At 46.1% G+C, this 20461-nt stretch overlaps 1 protein-coding gene across 4 annotated transcripts in view; it reads left to right on the top strand.

Annotated features, from left to right (window-relative positions):
- The first annotated feature begins 3833 nt into the window (after positions 1 to 3833).
- Positions 3834 to 20461, top strand: part of CAMSAP1 (calmodulin regulated spectrin associated protein 1) — a 64486-nt gene continuing 47858 nt past the window's right edge. For 2 of the 4 annotated variants that reach the window (XM_077284364.1, XM_077284361.1), the window contains exons 1-2: positions 3834 to 4081; positions 10108 to 10270. In XM_077284364.1, coding sequence (XP_077140479.1) covers positions 10108 to 10270 — 163 coding nt within the window. In that variant the 5' untranslated portion in view covers positions 3834 to 4081. The remainder of the gene's footprint in view (positions 4082 to 10107; positions 10271 to 20461) is intronic. The other 2 variants (XM_077284365.1, XM_077284362.1) reach the window with 2 other exon arrangements.

The raw sequence follows: 20461 nt of genomic DNA, 5'->3' as shown, positions 1-20461 counted from the left end.
TGGGGGGACGAAGAAGAACATCAAAATCGAGTTGTGAGGGAACTTCAGAAACAGACACAACAGTTGTGGGGACTATCCCGTAAGCACAGCAGGGGAGGACCACAACACACAAGCGCTAGAAGGTAGGCACAGATTTCCACCTGCAAAGGGAACTCTGGAGGTGCCATCGGACCGGCCGGACTCCCGCAGCCCGGTTAACCGTATTCCAGACTGAGGATCCTGAAGCCTTCAGTAAAGAGGTAAAGAGACTGCAACCTGGTGTCCTCGTTATTTACTGCGACCTGCACTGCACCATAACATCATCACCATCCACACCTTTCATTGGACGCCCCTCAGCAGGGTCACGGACCGGGTCTAGCCACCGTGACAACCCCAGAACAGAGACTCAGAGGCCCGGTACCAGCTATCCCTCGGCCCTGCGGCAGTGGGGGCGCTCCATACATTTTGCTAGTATGATGAATATACTGTTATATTGTGATGTACATCATGGTTTCATGATGCGGTGAGCCGGTCTACGCAGTGGTAACATCATGAGCAGCAGGAATATTCGTGGCATTGGTATTGTGATGCTGGAACGCCATACATGCCAACTGTCCCAAATATGCTAGGACTGATCAGATGTTTCGGAAACAGTCCCAGCAAATATGTAACGTCATGGGCCAAAAAAGTGGCATAACTTACCACAAAGGGTGTTTCCAGTAAGGAAAGGGGTGGTCCTACAGCATTCGCACATAGTTGGCAATGGTGAATATGGACCCTTGCCCACAACCCCAACAGGAGAACTTAAAGGAGCTGATATAAGGGAGCAGTTCTGTGCCAAGTTACGGCGGATAGTTGGCATGTGTCACCTGGAAGACCTGTGGTTGGGCTAGATGATAGCTGGATCCGGGCTAGTCATAGTGGTGTCGGTGAGCTGGAGGCTCAAGTGATTGACAAGGAGACTGTGGAGATGCCGCATAGAGGGTTACCTGGTGTGCCAAAGATACCAACGAGATGTTGCCTATAAAAGCCTGGATAATATTACTGAGGAGCAGCCAAGGAACCCTCCAATGCCAACCTTACAAGCTGAGATCTGAAGAGCTGAATGGCGGCTCGGAGCCAAATCTCCTGGTCCCATACAGATATCTTCTACTTCTGCAATCCTCCATCAGGTAACCCATTATCCACATATGGTGGGTGCGGTGCAAAAATCAAATACCGTAATCTTCTTGAGGTTTCTGTTAGAATTAAATGAAGGGGAAAAGATGACCTTTAGGGCAGTTGTCTAACCTTACGGACTTTTTTTTTTTTTTTTAAATACCGTACATATAAAAATGTATGTGTGCATTTGGGTGGATAGAAATATTTTTTGCAATTATGACTCATTATAAATTCTGTCCCATTTGGCTTTTACAGGATATTTGATTTTCTGCAAATTCAACTTTGCTGTGGTCATGAATCTTCATAAACACTCCGGTTACCGTCAGGACGGATAAAACCACTCCTGCTTAAAATGACTTCTAGATCTCAGCTTCCTGGTATACTCCGTACTACTGGCGGATACAGACAGGAGAGGCCCCTGTACATGAACAGTATGTGGGCCCTTTGCAGCCCAGTAGTTCCCCATAGTGCACAAACCCACCTGCTTTGGAGATGGCAGTGGTCCCCCTGAGCCCTTATGTGGCTGCCCAGGTTGCACCAATGATATGTCAGCCCCTGCAGGGTACAATAAGGACCACCGGCATCCAGTTCATTGCCGCTACCTTTTGATTATAATTGGGCTAATTCAGCCAAAAAAACACAAATTTGTAACATGAGGCAATCATGTGTCCAGTGTTTTGCCCTTTTGCAGGACTTCGCATCTTTCTCCTGCGCCTTTTGTTTGTTTTTTTGGGCAGGCCCATGTGATGGAGATGCACGCACCCTGCACAGGCTGGGTACCACACACAGAGCTGACAGTGTGAGGCAGGCCCATGTGGTGGAGATGCACGCTCCCTGCACAGGCTGGGTACCACACACAGAGCTGACAGTGTGAGGCAGGCCCATGTGGTGGAGATGCACGCTCCCTGCACAGGCTGGGTACCACACACACAGCTGACAGTGTGGGGCAGGCCCATGTGATGGAGATGCACGCTCCCTGCACAGGCTGGGTACCACACACAGAGCTGACAGTGTGGGGCAGGCCCATGTGATGGTGATGCACGCTCCCTGCACAGGCTGGGTACTACACACACAGAGCTGACAGTGTGGGGCAGGCCCATGTGATGGAGATGCACACTCCCTGCACAGGCTGGGTACCACACACACAGCTGACAGTGTGGGGCAGGCCCATGTGATGGTGATGCACGCTCCCTGCACAGGCTGGGTACCACACACAGAGCTGACAGTGTGAGGCAGGCCCATGTGATGGAGATGCACGCTCCCTGCACAGGCTGGGTACCACACACTGAGCTGACAGTGTGGGGCAGGCCCATGTGATGGAGATGCACGCTCCCTGCACAGGCTGGGTACCACACACTGAGCTGACAGTGTGGGGCAGGCCCATGTGATGGAGATGCACGCTCCCTGCACAGGCTGGGTACCACACACAGAGCTGACAGTGTGAGGCAGGCCCATGTGATGGAGATGCACGCTCCCTGCACAGGCTGGGTACCACACGCACAGAGCTGACAGTGTGGGGCAGGCCCATGTGATGGAGATGCACGCACCCTGCACAGGCTGGGTACCACACACTGAGCTGACAGTGTGGGGCAGGCCCATGTGATGGAGATGCACGCTCCCTGCACAGGCTGGGTACCACACACTGAGCTGACAGTGTGGGGCAGGCCCATGTGATGGAGATGCACGCTCCCTGCACAGGCTGGGTACCACACACTGAGCTGACAGTGTGGGGCAGGCCCATGTGATGGAGATGCACGCTCCCTGCACAGGCTGGGTACCACACACTGAGCTGACAGTGTGGGGCAGGCCCATGTGATGGAGATGCACGCTCCCTGCACAGGCTGGGTACCACACGCACAGAGCTGACAGTGTGGGGCAGGCCCATGTGATGGAGATGCACGCACCCTGCACAGGCTGGGTACCACACACTGAGCTGAAAGTGTGAGGCAGGCCCATGTGATGGAGATGCACGCTCCCTGCACAGGCTGGGTACCACACACAGAGCTGACAGTGTGGGGCAGGCCCATGTGATGGAGATGCACGCTCCCTGCACAGGCTGGGTACCACACACACAGCTGACAGTGTGAGGCAGGCCCATGTGATGGTGATGCACGCTCCCTGCACAGGCTGGGTACCACACACAGAGCTGACAGTGTGAGGCAGGCCCATGTGATGGAGATGCACGCTCCCTGCACAAGCTGGGTACCACACACAGAGCTGACAGTGTGGGGCAGGCCCATGTGATGGAGATGCACGCTCCCTGCACAGGCTGGGTACCACACACAGAGCTGACAGTGTGGGGCAGGCCCATGTGATGGAGATGCACGCTCCCTGCACAGGCTGGGTACCACACACAGAGCTGACAGTGTGAGGCAGGCCCATGTGATGGAGATGCACGCTCCCTGCACAGGCTTGGTACCACACACACAGCTGACAGTGTGAGGCAGGCCCATGTGGTGGTGATGCACGCTCCCTGCACAGGCTGGGTACCACACACAGAGCTGACAGTTTGGGGGCGTGGCCTATGCCTTAGAAGGCACAATAGAGACTAAAAAGGGCTGAATGGAGCAACGCATGCGCATAACCAGCTTTGCTTTCCTAGGCGTTTCGCTAGCAACTCGTCACGCCTGCGCAGCAAGGCCAGCAGCGCTCTTCGCGCATGCGTGCTTGCGCCGTCGCTTGTTCCTCAGGTTGAGCGCTAGCAACCAGGTGCGCATGCGCATTCTCATCCCCGGGTAACCAACGGATCCCTGTCAGTGTCTGCGGCACCGAGCGGCCCCCGGGAGGGCGGGAGGCGGCTGTGACTAAAGAAGACAGGGGACAGGACTCGGCTGTGCGGTGGCGGGAGGGGTCTCCTCAGTGAGTGAGCCCCCGGCCCCGGTGACATGTAGGCCTCGCGGTGAGGTGAAAGGGGGATGTTCGGTGCCCGGAGCACATAGAGGTAAGAAGCTGCTGGCGGCCATTGTGGCAGGTGTCCCCTTCGTTGTAATAGTGGGGCTGGATAATCGTATATGAGGGGCTTTCATTTAGGGAGGGGGGTACAGGTGCACTGTTGGAAAGAATCACACTACTGCTTTCTGTCATGCACTGTAATGTAGCAGTGGGGCCCTATATCTGGGGGTCTCCATATGTCACCAGCCCCCTAGTGGGCGGCACCGAGGTGCGATGACATCAGCTAAGTGCGCAGTGATGTCATCACAGCGGGGCGGAGCCTGAAGTGTGCGGATAGATAGGGGGTCGTTCATTGTGGGCGCAGTTTGGGGTCTTAGGCAGGAGCTTGTCTTTCTCCCTGGTACGGGGGCAGCGATCCCGCCGTCACTTGCTGTAAACGGGCGAGGTGCGGCCTCTGGCGAGGGCATCACTGCCGGGGTCAAAAAATCCTGCCTACGACACGTAGGTCACAGGTGTCGATGCCGCACATGTAGCGTTACCTGGGTCGTCTACTTCTAGAACAATGGGGCTGCTTTTTGCAACCCCCCCCAATAAAAAGGCGCCTCACCTGATCACAACTCTGCTCCATTCACTTCTATAACAGCAGTGCCGTGCTATATATACATATTTGTGGGTATAACTAGCAGGAGGGGGTGCCATCTCTTGGTTCTCAGTGCTCATTGGTATAGAATATCTCTGACTGTAGGTTCGGTACGTGGGATCCATGAACGGCCCATGGACCATTAGTGGTCAGTGGCACAAATTCACATGAGTGGTTTTCCACATGGATGGAGGACGGCAGCATGCGTGATCTGACACCCGATCTGCAGGCAAGAGGTAGAACTGGGATTAATGGCACAACCCGACTGCAAATCTGGATGTGACAGATAATAAAGTTACGCGGTTACTTGAATTTTTGGCCTAGAGTATTAATCTCCAGCTTCTTCAAAACTACAACTCCCAGCATACTGGAGGGCTCCAGTTTAGATAGAAATGAATTCAGTCTAGCACTGGGTACATTCACACGTTGAAGTCAAATTGCCATTGCTGAAAATATTGTTCCAAAATTTAGTGATAGTTGCTGCAAAATAATAATAATAATAATAATACGATTTGACTGTAATGTGTGAATTCGCCCTTAGGCCGGCTTCACACATCTAGCATCCATGGTCTGAGTGTGGGCTCACCTGAACTCTATAGCCTTATATACGCCTAGGAAACCGTTGGGTTCTGGTAAGGAGACCCGCGGCCAGTCTGTACTTAGACCACGAATGTCAGATGGGTGAAGCCGACCTTACACAGCTTTCTGCTTCCCCTCTTTAGATAAATGATAAATCCTTCATATTGTAGCAATGTATACAGAATGGAGATATTTCCGGTAATGGAAACCTAGAGGAACAGCCATGTGCACCAGCTTGGGCGGTGTGATGCCACGGTGGGAATGAATGATGGGTGTGCTCGTGAAGGGGGATAGGAGCGGTGGGAGGGCGTGCGGCTTGTGCCGGGGAGCAGAGGAGAGGTGTTAGCCCTAATTGGTTAAGCATTGTGGGGAGGGGAAGACTACAGACTCGGTATGGTCTGTGATGTATACAAACCGTGTGTTAGTAAATTGCATTTGATGTCACAGGACATGACGGGATAATAATGTATGAGGGTTATTGTCATGCACTGGATCAGGACTGATGATTAAGGTGGGGCCTGGACACCAGCCTATACGTCCCTGCAAGTGTAAGAGGTGCTGCGCTGTCTGTTGTGCACGGGGTGGGAATTGTCTGTTTTGGCCCTGTCAGCAGCTGCCTTTGTATTCTTGACATCTGTAAAAAAAAAAAAAAATCTGCTCCCAAAACATACAATTACCTCACCCCACGTGTCCCACAAATCCCCCTTTATACAATGCATCAGTCGTCCGGTGCCTGCAGTTGTGCATCTGAACCTGGAGCTCATGCAACAAAGAGTCCAAGCCTTGAGCGATTAGACACTTCCTTCTTTGTGTCCATGCCTAATCGGATGCGCAGAGAAAGTTTAATTAGGATGTCCTATGTGGTCCCTCATTGCTAATATGTAATATTATATGATGAGCCTTATTTTAGTGAAATCTGCAGCTATCTAGAAGTGTACTGTGCATTTCCATTTTTGGCATTGCTGCAAAGTAATCAAATGCTTGAAAAGAACAAAACCTGATCATGAAAGTCGTTATTTTGTGTTAAATGTTCTATTCTTCTTTTTTTTCTCAATTTTATTTATTTATTAAAGTCATTGTTTATGTAATAATTAGAATGGTTCTTTATTTTTTTTTTTCTTTAAAGGAAACCTGCCATTACGGTTTACCCATAGAAGGAATTGTGGGAAATGAAGGCTAATGGATATGTGCAAATCAGGCTGGAAGTGCATCGGGATGTGTCTGTGCAACTTGGAGGATGCAGAACAAGTGCATTGACACGCCCACAGTACACTTCTAGCTGATTTGCATGTAGCTTCTGCTAGATTTTCCAATGATGCATCAAATTTTTACAAAAAAGTACCTTTTTCTTATATTTATTTTTTTCTTATTTTGTGGGTTGGAGGGACAAGCACCTATTTAGCCATGACACCATTTTCATATATAAAACAATGTGCTGACTGGTTCCCTGTAAATAAAGGTGGCTGAACAGTAAGCTCAGTGCGATCCCCAGTTTTGAGCAGTGTTCTGGGGGGAGAAATTGAAGCACCTGCTCCATATCCATACAATGCCCCAGGAGATGTGTGGCATATGGGTGACGATCCAGAGCACCATTTATTTATTTATTTATTTATTTTATTTGCTAGTTTACAAAAAATGGTCTCACCATCAAACAACCTTTACTGTTTCCTGTTGGCCCGTGGATGGCTAGAAGCGGTCACAAGCTTTACAATCGTGGCAGAATCATATTTGTTTCACTTTTTTTTTGTGAGCATCCATATTGTACCGATGTAGAGAATTATCACCTGGTGGGTCAGTGCCAAACTTGTTTTATATGTAGGGCCAGCATTAGTCCTGTGTGAAAATTGGGTAATTTTGGCAGCCACTGCTGCCTCCTTTGGATTGTATTCCAGCTTTCCTGCCTGGCAGTGGCACCATGGTATAACTGTGGGACAGTCCTATTAGCAGTAATGTCACATACTGCCATGCATTGCTGGTTCCATAATTTGTGCACGTTTCTTCAGAAGTGGTTTTAGTTCCATTTGGTTCCATATGTTGTGCATAAATATGTGATTCTTCAGAATTTGTATTAGTCTATGCCTGATGAAGAGACCGGAGTAGTCTCGAAAGCTTGCAATTTGTTACTATCTTTTCAGTTAGCCATTAAAAGGTATCAACCACTGAGGACTCTCAATTCTAAACATTTTTCCATGCATTGCTGGGTCATTCCATATCAAGTGATCCAAATATGAATATTTTTTTTACCTCACGTCTTTAGATTTTTTTTATTTTTTGTTTTTATGAAGTACAACTTTAGTTAATTACAAATTAAAAGTTTTGAATTTTTTTTCTTCATCATTTAATTTTTTACAGATTTCTAAAGTTTTGAAAAGGCGCGGATTTTGGCCTGGTATGGCTTTACATTTGTTATCATATCTCGGGCTAGAATTAAGATAAAGAGGTGGGAGAGGCATCATTTTTCTCAGAACGGTAACGGCTTTCATTTGATATGTCACAAGACTATGTTTCTTCATATTTTGTTTTGGAGAAATCAAATTCAAAGTTTTGATGCGCAATTGTGAAAAAAAGTATGTTTTAAAATTGTGAAAACATGCACGTGTGATACTTGTGTTCTTGTTTATATTTGTACAGGGATTCAACTTGGGACCTATCAAACATTAAAAAAAATTTTAAGCCTTGAATCATGTGATTTTATGTTTGTGAGTTTCTTCCCTTTTTCTTTTCAAATTACAACTTAATGAATTCAACATTTATATGCAACAATAAAGAAACACAAAAAACAAATACCGAAGTGCCAGAATAAATACATCTTAGGCTATGTGCTCTCGTAGAATGGTCCTCTGCGGATTTTTCCGCAGCGGATTTGATAAATCCGCAGGGCAAAAACGCTGCGTTTTTCCTGCGGATTTATCTCAGATTTACTGCGGTTTTTGTGCGGATTCCACTGCGGTTTTACACCTGCGGTTTTCTATATGGAGCAGGTGTAAAACCGCTGCGTTTTCCGCACAAAGAATTGACACGCTGCGGAATGTAAACCGCTGTTTCCGTGCGGTTTTTTTTTTTTCGCAGCATGTGCACTGCGGATTGCGTTTTCCATAGGTTTACATTGTACTGTAAACTCAGGGGAAACTGCTGCGGACCCGCAGCTGCAGATCCGCTGTGGATCCGCACCGTGTGCACATAGCCTTAATCATCATAACACAACTTGCTCTGCATTTTCAACCTGAATGCATTGAACAAACCAAAAGAAAAAAGGTGATCATATCCTCAAGTGTGATTTTCTAAGTACAGTCTCGTCCTAATTATGTTACAAACAAGATTAATAGAACCAATATTTTACCACCTATTTATACATGTAACAATTTTTTTCTACTATATCACTAAACATGTCATTTCAATAGTACAGTAGTTAAATCCTCGTTCTATAAAATATCAACTAAGCAAACAATTAATAGTAGGTTTTTACACTGGCCTTTTATCATCAATGTGTCCCTTCTAGTGGGTGAAATGTCATCTTGTCCATAAGCGCTCACTAGCAATGGCCATTTCTTTTTGTGTCAGAGTATGTGCGGCTGTCATGGTGCTCGGCTCCACCTGAGTTAATATCTGATTTTTGTAACTTTTACAATGTCTGGTATTCTTGGACACACAAAGGACGGCGCTGGACCAGAAGGTGCAGAAAAGTCACTTCTACGTCTTCATTTTCACAATCTATGGAGAGTCCAGTAGCCGCCAGCAGCGCCATTCATATTCACAGGTCACATCACCAGTTATGTCATCCATTGCCAATCTTGTGCCGCCTTCTACCACTTCATGGACGTCACTGTCTTTGCTGAATGAAGAAATCCTTGTTTTTATTTCTGTTTCCCTACATGGGATGACAGTGCGGTATTGCTAAGTCCCTGTGATGGGTTCTGCTTCCTGTAACCGAGGTTTTCACAAACTCTCCTCCTCTTTGTAGTCCTAGTTTGTACAATACATGAAGTGGATGTTAAGAATATTTTTCTCCCTCCATTTGAGGAGTTTCCTGGGTGTTAAGATTTGGTGTGCATATGGCCTCCGAAGGTCTGAGCTGCTGGCCTGTCATCTGCTCTGCATTCACTGTCTACCCCAGCTCATTCTCAGCCCTAACAAAGCTTTCTCCTCTGTCCTCTCCAGTAATATCTAAAAATCCTGGATTATTTGGTAAATATGGACCCCACACTTCTGCACCACAGGCTGAACAGATCTGAATTCAAGATTTTCAAAATGACACTGTAATAGTTTTATTTTTTATAAATATGATCCCATCACGATCCCAACTTGTATTTTGGTACAGATGTGGCTAGGAGCATAGCAGGCACATGTGCAGTTTTTGAAATTTTGAAATGAAACGTTTTTTTCTGAAACGTGGTTTAAAATTTTGCACTTGCGTTCGCATGGGTAAAATATTATTAAAGATACTCTTGTGACATATCTGGTGAAAGCCTGTACAGTTCTGAGTATAATGCTGTTTATTTTGTTTCTCTATCTTTTTTCGAGCCTGAGTTATGAGGAGAAATGTAAAGGCAGGCAACACCGAAATTCACACTTTTTCCGAACTTTGAAAATTAATAAAAAAAAAAAAGAAAATATCTAGATTTTTTTTTTTCTTCACATTTTGCATTGTCTGACACACTATTACCAAATAACAAAATCTCAAAAGAATTAAAAATATAGATGTAAAAATCATTGGTTCACTTGACATGGAATGACCCTGCTTAGAATCGCCATCCAGAATATGAGAATCAGTCACTGAAGTTGAGCGCACGTGATTTTTCTTCTCATGATTCCGGACTTTCTTCTCATTATGTGTCTTTCTGTTCTGTCTCATCCAGATGGTGGATATTGGCGTTTGTGCTTCTGGAGTCAGCACTAGAAGAAAAATGGATTCTTTTGCAGACTGTCCAGTGGAGGTTGTCCCTCCTGACATGTACGATTCCTTCAGGGCAAAAATTGCTGCAAATTTACAGTGGATTTGTGCTAAAGCCTATGGCATAGGTAAGTTGTAATTTGTATCAGGCAATTGCGTTATGCATAGTGATATCTCCTTTACTAACCTCCTGGGTTAGGGACGGGATCGTCGGGTCTCTTCCTTCAGTCTACAAATCTTCCTGGTAGGAGAGCGGGTCTTCAAGGAAGATGACAAGTTATCTGTATTGGGGCTGTTCTTGACCATGGGCTGTGACTGGTATTCAGATCAATCAATAATTGCATCACTGATGGCTTTAAAGTTTATGCACAATCAATATTTAGTCTAATTTTTTATGACCAAATTCATTAAGGTAGGTTCTCCAAATGACTTTTTAATACTTTTCTTTAAGGGTTTCTCCCACTATTAATTAGTTTATTCAGTCAGTCAACGTGCTGTTCGTGGGGTCTGGCCACGAGGACCCTCACCGATCGGCAGAAGGAGAATTTTTTTATTGCCTTTTGTTCCCATTAGAGAACTAAGTGGCTGGTCGGGGCCTGACCACCTCTCCATTTATTCTCTATAGGGCTGTCAGTGGGGTGGAAACTGAGCATAGTGCTTTGCAGCCCCCATAGGGAATGGGTGCGGTGGTCGAGCAGGTGCACTACTTCTCCATTCTAAAAGGGATATGTGTGCCCCTTTGTGCTGATGGGTGCAGGGCAGCACCCCCGCCCCTCTACAAGGTGTCACCTATCCTGTGAATAGCTGATAACTTGGTTTGACTGGACAGCCCTTTTAAATGTGGGTCATATCATGAGATGTCTGACATATGCAGGTCCCAACTCTGGGACCCTTCTTGAGCTGTTGGAAAAGGGTAAAATATTGCTCAGCATGCTTGTATTGGTGGGGGTCCTATTTCTGGGAAACCCGCCAGTCCTGACAACTGAGGTACCAAAGTCCCATGTGAATGTAGTTATTCATGTAAACTGCAACTCCATTTACACTGTGGGAATATGCGACCACCATGCTCAAACTTATTAGAGGTCTGACTGCGGAGCCATGCGTGTGTCATAAATGTAAATCTATCCTAAATGTCTGTGCGAACGCTCTTTTGAAACACCAGTGACTATTCATCTCCATCACTTTGTATTTATGGGAAGGATATTGGCTGTGTAGTTACAAGCCTGCACTATGGATGTAAATCTGGTACTGCGGTCAGTGATTTTCCTGGTATTTGTGACAACTGACGTCTGGTAGACAAAGCGGAGTCTGTCAGATTTATGGTCTGTCACCCGCTACGTCACACTTTTGGTTTGACATCTGTGATTTTCAGTATTTTGCCCATCCCATCTCTAAGTGTAGATATGTTTTGTATTGAGCTTCTTTGTATTCTCGAGTCGTCCTTTTGTTAGGCTGGGGCTACGTGGCAACTTTGGGTCACACTGCCAACAATTTCAATGTTATGCTGCTTGATGGCATTTTCCTGCCGTGAAGCAGCGCCACAGTGATTGTTGGCAGCATGGTGAATGGGGTCACATGGCCACCTCCTAGGGTACTGCAACAGGCAAGTTAGATTTTTGTGAATTTCTGTCACTGTTGCGCTTCCTTTGGGGTTCACAATTTGACCCTGTTCAGCCTCAATGATCTTTTGCTACGGATCAATGTCGCTGCCAAAGTTGCCAAATTGGTAAAAAAAAAAAAAAATCTGTTCTCTTAGTTTATAATTAAAAAACAATAAGTGAAAACCAATATCTGTGTGTTGTCAGAAGTCCCTGCAGTTGTCACCCTGCTGTCCTACAACCCAAATGTCCCCATTTCTCCAGTAGTCAGTGTCTGTCTGGGGCAGTATGGTGCCAGAACTGGGCAGGGTTTATCTTTTTTCCTACTCCATTTTCTCCATTTTAATTTTAATTGCCCAAAAATAGAATAGTTGTTCTGTTCTGCAGCGTCACGGCCGGACGGGCTTCGTATTACCCACCCTTCCCTTTATACTGCAGCCCGGATTGTGGTCCGCTCTGATTCCTCACTGCTTGGCTGTGTGACCTTATGTTGTGGGGCCCATTCTTTTCTGCCTGATAATGGCTGGCTGACGCTCTTTATGCATTTTTTCCTGTTTTTCTCTTCATTAACCAAAATAGTCAGAAAATTACTCTTTTTTTTTTTTTTTTTTCCTTTTCAAATCTTTAAAGAACGTGTGTAACTATGCTGTCACGTCCATGTTTGGCCGGGCACTTCTTTCTTTTGGATGTCCTCCTGTTCTGGCTCCTGTGTACTGAGCACTAGGTATCATGCGGTGGATACTGTTGTGTAGTCGTCGTTGGAGTCTGTGTTGTGCTGCCATGTTTATGTTCCTCAAATTATAGCTTTTGCAGTTTTCTCTTTAATTTTCGGTTTCTTGTGTTTTGTTTTTGTTTTTTTTTTACTTTTCTTGGTTGTCTTGTGTGAAGAGGAGTTGCCTATTAGTAACACAAATCTGTTTTGTATCAAGATCCTGGTAATGAGGTTAAAATTGGAGAACCCCTTTAACCCCTTAGTGACCGAGCCAATTTTGACCTTAAGACCAAAGCAAATTTTACAATTCTGACCACTGTCACTTTATTAGGTTATAACTGTGGAACGCTTAGGGTATGTTCACACGTTCCTGATTTCCCTCCTTTTTTTCAGGACTAAAAACCGCAGCTCTTGGCAGAAAACGCAGGTGCGGTTTTTGGTGCGTTTTTGGTGCGGTTTTTGGTGCGTTTTTAGTGCGTTTTTTTATGCAGTTTTCTCTGCAGATTGTCTGTGTTTGACACAAATAAAGCTTTAACTGCAGTGGGGGAAAAAAAAAAAAGAAATGATGTCATTTCCTTGTCCAACCCTTTTCTTCTTCCATCCTCCATTTTGGGACTAAACACCAAAATGAGTGGACGTGTTTTGAATGACAGCGCTCCGCAGAGTGCTGAGCGTAGGCCAGATCACAGCCCGCGGATCCAGCTCTATCCAGCTATTTAAGTCTACGTTCACATTTGCGGTCTGCGCCGCAGCGTCGCCGCATGCGTCATGCGCCCCTATATTTAACATGGGGGCGCATGGACATGCGTCGCACTTGCGTTTTGCGCCGCATGCGTCACTGCAGCGCACGCATCCGGGCGCAGAGGACGCAGCAAGTTGCATTTTTGCCGCGTCCAAAATCAATAAAAAAAAGGACGCATGCGGCGCAAAACGCAGCGTTGTGCATGCGTTTTGCTGCGTTTTTGTTTGCGTTGTGTGTTGCGGCGCCGACGCTGCGGCGCACAACGCAAATGTGAACATAGCCTAAGTACCACGTATTTCAGTGCCACGTATTTCAGTGCCACGTATTTCAGTGCCACGTATTTCAGTGCCACGTATTTCAGTGCCACGTATTTCAGTGCCACGTATCACTTATTTAAGTGCCACGTATGTAACTGCCACGTATTTAAGTGCCACGTATCACGTATTTAAGTGCCACGTATTTAAGTGCCACGTATCACGTATTTCAGTGCCACGTATGTAACTGCCACGTATTTAAGTGCCACGTATCACGTATTTAAGTGCCACGTATCACGTATTTAAGTGCCACGTATTTAAGTGCCACGTATCACGTATTTAAGTGCCACGTATCACGTATTTCAGTGCCACGTATCACACATATATATAACGTATAACACACTGACAGGAGCCATAGTTCCTGTCGGTGTGTCACTGCGCATGCGCGAGCGAGTTTACCGGCGGTCATTGACCCCGGCACTCTCGCTTAACGGCAGTGCTGCGTGGGAAAGTTCAACGCAGCTGTACTGCCGTTAACCGAGACGCCGGAGCCATTGAACTCCGGAACAGTGCGCGATACACTGCTAGGAGCTTCGCTCCTGGCAGTGTATCGCCGGAGAGCAGCCGATCGGCGTGGGACACTCGTTTAATGGATTCTGCGGACAGGGAGTATGAATTTGATTTTTTATTTTGGGATTTTTTCTAGGGGATCGAGGGCTTCGCCTACCAGTGTGCTGTTGGTGAGTATATACTCTGTGTTATATGTTGTATGTACTGTGTGTCATGTATGTGTATTGTGTGTGTTTTGTGTAACTTTACAACTGTGCTAAGTCGCCGGACACAGGAACAACTCTCCCATCCTAATACCGGATGGGAGTAGTAGTCCCACACGGCGACTTAGCACAATGGTGGCACTAGCGTCGCATGGGGACACACACACACACACACACACACACACACACACACACCAAATCAATCAAACGGCCGACACGATCCCCATGCGACGGTATGCCTCCATGTCTCTCCGCCCAAGCACTTCCGCCCACGCACTTCCGGCCGCTTCGCCGCACTTCCTGCTGCAGCGGTTCTGCACCACAAACCGCAATAAAACCCGCAGATATATTTTTGATCTGCGGGTTTTACTGCGGTTTTGACCTCACAATGGAGGTCTATGGGTGCAGAACCGCTGCTGTTTCGGACAAAGAAGTGACATGCAGCTATTCAGCGCGGCTTTTTTTTTAAATTCAGGATCATGTGCACAGTGGTTCCTGTTTTCCATAGGGTACATTGTACTGTACCCTGCATGGAAAAAAGCTGCGGAACCGCAGCGGCAAAACCGCGTGAACATGGCCTTAAACGTGTCCCACTGATTTTTGGGATTTTTTCATGACATATTGTACTTCATGATATTGGTATCATTTCTTTGATATGACTTGCGTTTATTTGTAAAACAAAAAGGGATATTTGACGAAAATTTCACAGTTTTCAAACTTTTTTTTTTAATTTTTACGTCCTTAAATCAGTCATAATAGTTAATAAATAACATTTCCCGCATGTCTACTTTACCTAAGCACAATTTATTTTTTTTTTTAAACATAATTTTTTTTTGTTAGGAAGTTAGAAGTTGACCAACGATTTCTAATTTTTCCAAATTTACAAAGGGGAACCACATTACATTTGAAGTCCCTTTGAGGGGCGTATATGACAGAAAATACCCAAAAGTGACACCATTCTAAAAACTGCACCCCTCAAGGTGCTCAAAACCACATTCAAGAAGTTTATTCACTCTTCAGGTACTTCACAGGAACTGAAGCAATGAGGAAGGAAAAAATGAACATTTTAATTTTTTTTTCACAAAAAAATTACTTTAGACCCAGACCTTTTTATTTTCACAAGAGTATCAGGAGAAAATGGATCCCAAAATTTTGTTGTAAAATTTCTCCTGAATACGCTGATACCTTATTTGTGGGGGAGATCTACCGTTTGGGGGCAGTGCTCGGAAGGTAAGGAGCGCCATTTGACTTTTTCATAGTAAAATTTGCTGAAATAATTAGCGGACGCCATATTGCATTAGGAGACCCCCTGATGTGCCTAAACAGTGGAAACCCCTCACAAGTGACACCAGCCACACCCCTCAGGGATTTTATCTAGCGGTATAGTGAGCATTTTGAACCCACAGGTACTACACAGAATTTGATAACGTTAGGTTGTCATATTGAATATGTCGTCATTAGTGTTGAACGCAAGTGCTCGCGACTCCAGTTTGCATCGGGTGCTCAGGTATGCACCGAATATCGCGGGTGCTCTTGTGTCATGCTCAAGTCCCTTCCCTACATGTTTCGTGGCTGTTAGACACCGCAAAAATAAATGCGATACTCTGTGCTCAACACTAGTTGCCATATCGTCATTTTTTTTATTTTTTTTTTCCCAACCCGAACCCTAAGCCCAACTGGAGAGAATGGAATATATTCTTAATATATAGTTACCTTGTATTGTCTTCACATCCTGTTTTATCCATATGTGTCCGGATCCCAGAATTGCAAGCAGCGGAAGTTCACCGACCTCCTTATTGGGACACCCAAGTGATGGTTGTCTCAATATGGAAACTTTTGGTGGTACCAGCCTCTTGTGCGGTACCACCAGCGGAACACTGTCGCAGCGCACGCACACACACACACACACACTCACTCTCTCACACACCGTACCGCCAGCGGAACACCGTCGCGAACACTCCGCCGCCGGGATCAGCCGAATGATTTGCTGACTGCCCCATCTTTGTACAGGAGGAGCGCACAGCACATGGGGTAGACAGGTCAAAGAAGAGAGCACAAACGGGAGAAGTCAGCACATGGGGAAAGAGAGAGTGGATAGGTGGGTGAGCACATGGAGGGGGGGAGAAAGATTCTCAACGCTGCAAAGCCTGCCCCTATCGTGACATTACCGCCCTCCCGATGCATACGCAGCATCAATAGTAAAAAGTTGGTCACATAGGGTTAATAGCTGTGTTAACGGAGTGCGTTACACCGCGGCATAACGCGGTCTGTTAACGCTGCCATTAACCATGTGTGAGGGCTGACTGGAGGGGATTATGGAGCGGGCACTGACTGCGGGGAGGAAGGAGCGGCCATTTTGCCGCTGGACTGTGCCCGTCGCTGATTGGTCGTGGCTGTTTTTCCGCGACCAAAGGGGGATTTGATTTACTTTTTTTTTTTTTTAAGCTGAAACCTAGGATATTTTTTTTTTTTTTTTTTACTCCGGGGGGGCGCTACAGCCTTATTCCCGATCACCGTTTTTAAAACAGCAATGATGGAATAAGTACCCTTAGTGGCCACCGTTTTAGCGCTAAGGGGTTAAGTCAAAATCATTATGTTAAGCAGGTTCTCTTGACATCTATAAATTACTGTATTTTTCTAACCATAAGACGCACTTTTTTTCCTCCAAATTTGGGAGGAAAGTGTGGGTGCGTCTTATGGTAGGGATGTAACGTGGGGAGGAGGCAGCAGCGAGTGGGATTGCACTGGGAGGCAGGAGGCAGAAAAATGTCCCTGCCAGGGGCTTCAGGATACAGCCCTGGGGAAACCACATGGTCCCGATCATTAAAGTGCAGTGAATATTCATTAGCTGCTTCCCCGCCCACCTGTCAGCTGAGCAGGGAGCAGCACATGAATACTCCTTCACAGGGACACACATAGTTTCCCCAGCGCTGGATTCCTGCAGCAGCTGGGGGAGATCTATGTGTCTGGTGGAGGAGGCAGCAGGGGCCAGAGGGGAGACACGAGATCGCAGCATACCTGCCTGCTTGCCGGGGCTGTGCTGGGTACTGAGTGCTCCAGCACAAGGACCTGTGTGATGTCATGAAGAGGGCGGGCTGGAGCATCACATGGCAGCACGGAGCCCTCCCTCTTCTGATGTCATCACAGGTCCTGCAGACACCACACCACAATCTGCAAGCTTCCTCCTGTGCTGTGGAGAGGCAACAAAGAGGGAGCTCTCTGTGGTGTCATGGGATGGGATGCTCCAGCATTTTACCTCACTACAGCTGGCTGGCTGCCACAATTAAAAGGTTAGTCACTACAACACACATTAAAGCACTCTGCCACTCATGTGGTGAACTATAACTCCCAGCATTCCATAGGATCTGCAGGACATGCTGGGAGTTATAGTTCTCCCATGGGTTCTTAAAGCAGCACTCCAGTGTTATTTTTCAGTGCTGGTGTGGTGCTTTAAATATAAGCCCTGTGCCCCCATTCTTATACTCACCCTCCAGCGTCTTCATATAGTACTTTACAGCCACCACACTGGTCCCGTAGCTTCCAACATAATAACATACTATTATATATAATAACAACACATATAATAGTATGTTTATGTTATTAAATATTTTACCACCTTTTTTGCTTCAAATATTTTTCCACCTCTAAACCTGGGTGCGTCTTATAGTCCGGTGCGTCTTATAGTCCGAAAAATACGGGTAATTTATTTGAAGCACGGTATGTACTAGGTTATAGGGCAGTATATAATGAATTTCTCAGTAGGGCATTTCTGAGCCCTGTTTTGGGGTTTTGTGGGGATCCCAGATCCTGTGTCTTAAGCCGTTGGCGGAGGTCTGTGTTATATTGTAGTGTAGATTTCTTTATATCTACTGCTTGTAATGTTGAAATCCGTGGAACTTGTAATCTGTTGGTGTCTTGGTTCATGGGCTTCCTAATGTAGTATCTGACAATGCACCTCAAGGATGCATGATGATAGATCCCGGTTCGTTTTGCCTTGGAGTATAGAGCCGACACCATTCCTCTGACTATATACTAAAGTCCATATAGCTTGCCTTGTGCAAATTGCCATTACTGTGTAATGATTTACTCACAGATGCAGTATTTCTGCACGTGTGCGTTCTTTACACAATGACCTATGTGGACACAAGGCATTATGGGTAAATTCACCGTACAGGGGATGTTTGCCTATTTTCTCTGTGACCTTGTTACTTTCACCTCTGTTTGCTTGTTTGTACAAAATTGTGGTTTACAGACCATCAGTCCACAAGACGAAAGGAGACCTGTCTAGTTTTGATCCCATGGGAAGAAACCACCAGGAACCGGCCTCTTGGACTAGTCACCCAAGTGACCGGATCCCCAGACTTTAAAGGGAATCTGTCACCCCATTTTTCGCCTATAAGCTAAGGCCACCGCCCCCCCCCGATATAACCTGAAAGATTAGAAAAACAAGATAGATTATACTCACCCAGGGTTGGTCCGGGTCCGGCGCCTCCCATCTTCATGCGATGACGTCCTCTTCTTTTCTTCCCTATGGGGCTGCAAAGCACTATGCTCAGTTTCCACCCCACCTGACAGCCCTATAGAGAATAAATGGAGAAGTGGTCAGGTCCCGACCAGCCACTTAGTTCTCTAATGTGAAATAAGGCAATAAATTGCCAATCAGTGAGGGTCCTCGTGGCCAGACCCGCAATCAGCACGTTCACTGACTGAATAAACCAGTTAAAGGGAATCTGTCACCCCAAAATTCGAGAATGAACTGCAGCCACCGGCATCAGGGGCTTATCTACAGCATTCTGTAATGCTGTAGATAAGCCCCAGATGTATCCTGAGCAGGCGTACTTTATCTGTCCTGTTGAGGGCAGAGCAAAGTACTGCAGTGCGCAGGCGCTGGGCCTCTCTGACCTTTCCCGCTGCCTGCGCACTGCAGTACTTTGCTCTGCCCTCACCAGGACAGATAAAGTACGCCTGCGCATCAGCCGCTGCAGGAAGAAAAGAAGAGGACGTCATCGTATGAAGATGGGAGGCGCCGGACCAAGACACCCATCGGACCCGGACTGCCCCTAGGTGAGTATATTCTAACCTGTTTTTCTTATCTTTCTAAATATTATATAATTATTTTTTTTAACAAACTTTTTCACTTCTTTTCACCACATAAAATATAATGTATTCTGGTTTGGTATCGCCATAATCGTGCTGACCTGGAGAAATCATGCCTCCTGCTTATTTAAACCACAGTGACTGCTGTAAAAACAACCCCCCCCCCCAAAAAAAAATAAAAATAAATAAATAAATAAATTAAAAAAAAGGCAGAATTAAAATTCTCTTTTTCACCATTTCACAGCACTTTTTAGTTTTTTCTTCACATTTTTCAGTACATTTGATGGCAAAGTAGATGGGGTAATTGAAAGTTGCAGCTGGGTTCTCCCTCCCTCCAAAAAAAAAGGCATATGACTAGGTTGATGAAAAATGAAATTATGGCTTTTGGACCATGGGGCAATCCCCCACAAACTCTGATTTCTTTTTTCTTTGCAAATGCAGAGAAAAGAAGGTAATGGGCATTAAAGTAACTTTGCGGTGGATTCCCAGATATTGATGTTTGATAATTCACACCACAGGTCACTTATTCCGATGCAAATATTCCACATCATGTGCCGGAGTTCTGTAGAATCCCATCCACTTATTTGCTACTATAATTTGGCGTGGAATCTACCAGCACAAATCTGCAGGTACCTTGCACGGCTTCTCTGACCCTGGTACCCTACGCCATTCTTTGCCGCGCAGCTGACTCGCAATGTGTTTCCTCGGACGATTTCTTTGACGCACGTGCCCCGTTGTTCTTTCTCAGTATAGACCACTGGGGTCCTTGAAGTTTTGGGATGGTTTTGCAGTGGTTGCACGCACCAATGGTTCAATATGATGCAAGAGATTGATCAGACTTTGACTTTGGACAGCCATTTATTCCTTTGCAGATGATGTAAAATAAAAGTTCAGGGTCATCCTCCTAATTAGGGGCCGTACTGGGTATTGCACAGGGATGCTGTGGCTGTGACGCCATAGCCTGTAGATCTCATATCTTTGTCCATGTGGGAGAGCTCAGGCTGCCTTTAGAATTTCAGGCCATGTCAGTTTTGCTTTATTAAAAAGCCAATAAGTTTTTTTTTTTTTTTTCTTGTGTTCAGGGTGGGCCATTTATATGGATAAACCTAAATAAAATGGTGATATCAACTTATTGTTTGTGGC

This window comes from Ranitomeya variabilis, chromosome 2, assembly GCF_051348905.1.
Source record: "Ranitomeya variabilis isolate aRanVar5 chromosome 2, aRanVar5.hap1, whole genome shotgun sequence".
Lineage (NCBI taxonomy): Eukaryota > Metazoa > Chordata > Amphibia > Anura > Dendrobatidae > Ranitomeya > Ranitomeya variabilis.
This window is presented reverse-complemented; position numbering and strand designations above follow the sequence as displayed.